A 6,000-nucleotide genomic window follows, 5' to 3' on the forward strand; every position below is an offset into this window, starting at 1 on the left:
TGTCCTTCACAATAGAGACTACAGTATACTTCCTTGTATCTCCTGCATACAATGAAAGATCAATGCTATGGATAGAGAAGGCACTCAATAAATTTTTAGTTAATTAATCAAATTAAGTGGTGTAAATAAAAGGTGTTTAAATGCAACACATTAAACAACTATAAGAGACAGCTAGAATCTTCTGTGTTAGAATCACTCTTAGATAACTTTCCATACAGTGGACATTCTGACATTTATACACGTTTTATGACCCTATAAAACAAATCTCCAGATGTATAGCTTTTCTCCATTACAAAGTAATGTATGCAGCAGATAACCTGAAGCCCATTCCTAAGCCTCACCAAAACCCTGATTTCAGCACACCTGAGTCATCTGCAAACCACAGCTTCAGTATCTCTGGCCTGGATGATCCTTAAAAACACTCCCAGTTCTAGGTATTCTACAGTGCTGGGAATACCACTTAGTCTTTCTCTCCGCCTACTAACTTGCTCCTCGCAGTGGAAAAGGATAAAGTAACTGAAGGCTACATACTATGTACTAATGGCTGGGGTCATTTTGTCACTGAGTTGCGAAGAAAACCTTTTTACAGAGCTGCCCTCAAACAAGACCCTTTCTCTAGCTCCTGCTCCCATGCAAGGAAATTCATTAGGACGAAACCCCCACTCCCAATCCTGTAATCTAGCTGCCTCACCAGGGACTGGTTGGAAATTCAGCTGAATTGAAGACGGAGAGTAGGACACCCCTTGCCTTGCTATTCAAAGTACGGTCTGCGGACAGCTGCAGCAGCATCACCTAGGAGCAGAATCTCAGGCCCCACCCCAGACCTCCTGAGAAAGGATCTGCAGTTTAACAAGGTCTTCAGGTGAGTCACATAGACACTTACGTTTGTGATGATCTAGGGGCTAAGCTAGCACAGCTCAACAGGGTAGCCATATCCACATGTGCCTATTTAAACTTAAATTACGTAAATAAAATCCAAAATTCATTTCCTCAGCTCAGCTAGCCACATCTCAAGTACTCAATAGCCCACATGCTAGTGGTCACCCTGCTGGACAGCAAATATGCAGAACGTTCTCATTCTCCTGAAAGTTCCCCTGGATAGCACTGAACACAGACTGTTTTCCAATCCACCTTTAGTAGTGAACCCTACATCAGGGTAGAAAAAAGGTGATACTCCATTTTAATCCAATCCAGCCCCAGAGTCTATTTCTCTTACAAGAGAGGGTGATCAATCAGGTTCAGCCAAGCCCTGCTATCTGGAAAGCAAACACACCAAATCAAGACTGAACCTTTCCCAAAATGAGCATCTCTAAGAGTATAAGTCTAAAAAGTTTCAAAAGGCAATCTCCTTTGTAATTAAAGAAGCATCAATTGCAAAGTCAACTGTTAGAGAAATAATGGATGTTTACCTTTCCCATTGGCTTTTTTTTTTTTGCCAGTATCACGTTGTTTTGATTACTGTAGCGTTTTTTTTTTTTACTATTTATTTATTTACTTGGCTGTGCCAGGTCTTAGTTGTGGCACATGGGATCTTCGTTGCCGCATGCAGGATCTTCCTTGCGGCACTCGGGATCTTTAGTTGCAGCATGTGGGATCTAGTTCCCTGGCCAGGGATCGAACCCAGGCCGCCTGCATTGGGAGCGTGGAGTCTTACTCACTGGACCATCAGGGAAGTCCCCCCATTGGCTTTTATTGCCTTGAAAAGAGCTTTAAGAAGATCATCTGAGCAAAAGCTACTATACTGATACCATTTCCTGAGCAATGATTCTGGTATGCATCCAAATGACTGGAGAGGTTTGTTACAACACAGACTGCTGGGTCTGACCACCAGTTTCAGATTCAGTAAGTCCTGGGTAGACCTAAGAATTTGTATTTCTAACCCATTCCCAGCCACTGATGATGCTGATCCAGGGTCTACACTTTGAGAACCCAGAGTAACACAAACACTGGAAAGATTAGAACTTCAAACTTGCCTACACGTTAACATGGTGCCAGGCAAGAGTGCAGAAGCCCATTCAGAGAAAGCAGGCTGAAATCAAATGAGCCAGGACTGCATGCTCTCAGCCTCATCTCCAGAATGAGATATACCAGAGCATCAGAAGCAGAGCAGGCCGTGGAAGAAACACCAAGTAAGAAATGGTCTTTGAAAAATGAGGGCTTGATTAACTTTCCCTCACGTCTCAAAGGGGCAGCCTCCGTCTATTACCTATTAACTTCATAAATCTCTGAAAACCAGCTTCTACATACCATTCCCCTCCCCCAAACTCTGTTAAACCAGAAATGTTTAAAGCCTCCAGTGATTGCCTAATTGCCCAAACCAGAGGGTCTTAATCTCCACTTTTACTGACCTTTCCATAACACAGTTTCAGCAACCTGTCCACCTCAGAAATTCTCACCTGCTTCGGCCTCCATGGTTCATCTTTTATCTAAGGAAACTCTCAGTCTCTTTAATAGGAGCTCCTCATACAGCTTTTTTCCTTCTCAGGGGGAAAAAAGATGATGATAGAAGTTACAAAGGAAGAAATGGGCCCCTTCCCAGAACACAGGCCAAGATCTGCATTAAATAAGAATGAGAAGATTCTGCAAATGTCCTTGGTTTAGGGATCATGCTTGCTGCTCTCTTGATTTGCAGGCCTCCTTCTACATATTAAAAGGAAATCTTTTTCCTTTGTATCCTAAATAAGGAAAAAGAAAGATGTAACTGGATTTCAACATCAGCCCACAATTTCTGCACCAGGGAAGCTACCAAAAAGGTAGAATACCCCCTTCCATAGGCACAGGGCTGAAGGTATTGATAGCATAGATCTTATCTAGAAATTGCTTGGCACTAGAACTGACAGGCAATAAAAAGCACATGAAATCTTTTGACCAATCCGTGTTCTCACATTCTGAAATTTCCATCACACTGCAATTAAAAGGATGAAAAATGTTCTGTCCCAATATGGGAGATAACCTGAAGTCTGGCAGACCTCCTATAGTCTCCTCAGCATTTCCTCCTACTGTCACATCCCTCCCACAGGTGTTCCCCAAAGAATCTACCTAAAGTGATTAACTCTCAAAGTTCAACTATTGTCTTTATAGGAACTATTGTCTTTATGGGAATTATTACAAAAGCTTTGGCCTTTGTCCTGACTTTCAGCCAGTCCCTCTCCACTAGAAATTTTCAGCAATTACCCCAACATCATCTCAAGCTACTATGTGAATAAGATAGCTTCAATGTACCTTCCAACCATAAATACTATGATTGCACCTAAACTTCGCTCCAAACTGGCTCACCTTTCTGCCCACCTTCCTCTGCCAGTGGCAGTGGTGTTCCCTCAGAGCAGTCCACAGGTCACCTTCAGGGTCAACTCTCAGTCTTCCCTCACTCATCACGTCCCACAGAATGAATGAGACACAAGGATGACTGCCTTGACACCTTTATATCCTTCATAAGGTTGCTGCTATGTGTAAAGCAGGCACACAAAAAAGAAGTAAACTAAACCATATTTTTTAACCATAATTCCTAAATCTAAGCCCCCCTCTCCATCTCAACAGCCACAAAACTTTATTTAATCCTACGTTACACTCCCCAAAATTATTCAAGAGCCTCCAGTCTGGTTTCTTTTCACCAATCTTTCCCCATTTCAGTCCATCCTCCACACAGCTACCAGTTTTCTTTCTAAAAGCAATGTCACTCTCCTGTTCGAAAACCTTTAACGTCTCTCCATTACTCAAAGTTCAAACTTTTTGACAACCACAACCCTTCATGATCGGGTCCAAATTATCCCTCCAACCATATTTCACCACTCTCTGTCGTGTATCTGAACATGCCTTCATGTCAGCAAACAGAGACTGTCTCCTTTGCCTGGAGTACTACCATCCATCCCTTCCTCCCTATTCCCTACTCCCCAATCTAAGTAACTTCTACCCTTACCCACCGTTTCTTCTGTGCTCCCACTGAGCTAACACTTGTCATCCCGTATCATAATTATGTACAATAGTTGAACATTCTATTAAAGGGTTCTCCTTAAGGTGGAACTCTGCCTCACTCAACAGGGCCCGGCAGATTGTTCACAGGTGGCACTAATTGTCTGCTGAACAAAAGAGCTTACAAATCCAAAATAATAAAATCTTTCAAAGTTTTTATTACTTCTGGGAGGCTGTACAATTATTTCAGCAATGCAATCACTGTGCAAAATATTTCTGGAAACTCTTCTGCCATTTGGAATTGCCTTGTGAGCTTGTTTACTCTCCAGAAGAGAAAATCAGTCCCCTCACTTTATACTCATGTAACATTTTCACCCAAAAATAGTAGAGCCAAGTTTGAGTACTGTCATCCTCCACCCACCACACTTCATCACATGGATTTGTTCCAAATAAGTTCTGGCCCTTTCAAACAAAAAAATATTCCTTCAAAGGATAAAAACTTGCCATCACTAACATGATGCCACAGGCCCTTAAGGCAAATTCATATGGAAACACAAGAAGTTTTGCCAATGGTAGCACCCATGGAATAAGTGTAGCATCCCAAAAGGCTCCCATTTGACGGTCAAAAGACTTACGTGTGTATGTTTAGGCACAGGTTTTATTTTTCAAAGAATATTTCATTTTGCCCTGCTGCATATTTGTTACATGAAATTTAAAAATGTGTCTCAGTTTCTCCAAATTGTAAAAAAGGGACTAAGTCTTCCAGTTGCTCCCATGAATACCAAGATCACTGAAAATGAAGTTTAATGACTAATGAATCAATTTCCAAAAATGTAAGATTCTGCTTTCAGTACTTCATTAGAATATTCTTGAGGCAGAACCACCCTACCCATTAAAGCAGCACCACCCTTCTCGGAGAAAAGGGTTCCATCGTTTAAAATACTGATGCCATAAATACAACAAAGGGACAGGTCCCTACTTTGCTTAATTCAACATGTACTGAGCACCTGCTGGGTGCTCTTCCCCAGTCCAGGTGATCCAAGAAACAGAGAGATAAAAGGACACAGCCCTAGCACTCAAGCTTTCAAACTCATTTTCAGACAACATCTTGCCAAAGCACTGAACCCATTCATAACCACCCATCTCTGGTGAAGCAGTTTACACGCATGACTCTATTTACACTCCTGACTTGACTGGGGGCTGATAAATCTCTTTATCCTCATATCATCCCTGTGGGAAAGGAGAAAACTTGATCCTTCCCATTGCTGGGCTGGGAAAATTGAGGAAGCAGCCGTGGAGGGATGGTCCTCACCTTTCCCCGTCCCCTCCCGACCAGCACCAGAGGCGGAAACCAGGATTTCTGACATCCCAGTCCAAGCCCGCTAGTTCAGTGAGAAGGAAGAATCAAACTCCTGCTCCTTCCCGCAGAAACGCACACGGACCCAGACACCGCCCGGCCCCATCTCCTGAGAGCTGCAGGTGAAGGCACGGTAATGGTGGACAGAAGAGGCGGAGGAGAGAGAAGGGGCGCGCTCACGTTCCCCCCTCCGCCGTCCCCCTGTGTCCCGACAAGTCGCTGCCAAGGCAACCCGAGGCCACAGGGCCGGGGACCCCCTACTCCCCGCATACGACGGGTACCTTCGAATACTCCTGAGCCAGCTTCTGGTATTTCCCCTGCAACTCTGCCGAGGCCATGGCCTCCCCCGCCCCGTCCAGGCCAGGATGCCCAGGCCGCTCAGCCCCGCCCCCTCGCCCCCAACCCCAGGCACGCTGCCTGGTACGGTTCCGCCAGCGCCTGCCCGCTCTGCCACCACCGCCGCACCTCCTCCTCCACTTCCGGGTTCGCCCGGTGAGAGGAAGGCGGAGTGGGGCCGGGGGCGGAGCGACCACCGGGGGCGGGGCAACGTCTTGACATCACGGCCCCCACCCTTCCGCGCCCGAGCACGTGCGCGCGCAGGCTCCCCGGCGCTCCTGGGCTCTGCCTCTGGGACTGGGGGGCGCCATCTTGACGCATGGTCCAAGATGGCGGCCTAGAACAGGGAAGGAGAGAATGAAAAGGGGAAGAGAATGATGAGAGCCCACAGAATGGGC

The 6,000-nt window shown here is 45.4% G+C and overlaps 1 protein-coding gene across 4 annotated transcripts in view; it reads right to left on the bottom strand.

The window, feature by feature from the left end:
* Positions 1–5,770, bottom strand: part of PPP1R21 (protein phosphatase 1 regulatory subunit 21) — a 56,428-nt gene extending 50,658 nt beyond the window's left edge. For 2 of the 4 annotated variants that reach the window (XM_029232418.1, XM_029232415.1), the window contains exon 1: positions 3,277–4,006. In XM_029232418.1, the coding sequence (XP_029088251.1) occupies positions 3,277–3,372 (96 nt within the window). In that variant the 5' untranslated portion in view covers positions 3,373–4,006. Of the gene's footprint in view, positions 1–1,409; positions 1,456–3,276; positions 4,007–5,547 lie in introns of those variants that run through there. The other 2 variants (XM_029232416.1, XM_029232417.1) reach the window with 2 other exon arrangements.
* Between the last annotated feature and the right edge of the window lie 230 nt (positions 5,771–6,000).

The sequence above is a fragment of the Monodon monoceros genome, unplaced genomic scaffold, assembly GCF_005190385.1.
Source record: "Monodon monoceros isolate NGI ecotype Baffin Bay Population unplaced genomic scaffold, NGI_Narwhal_1 Super_Scaffold_19, whole genome shotgun sequence".
In the NCBI taxonomy this organism is placed as follows: domain Eukaryota; kingdom Metazoa; phylum Chordata; class Mammalia; order Artiodactyla; family Monodontidae; genus Monodon; species Monodon monoceros.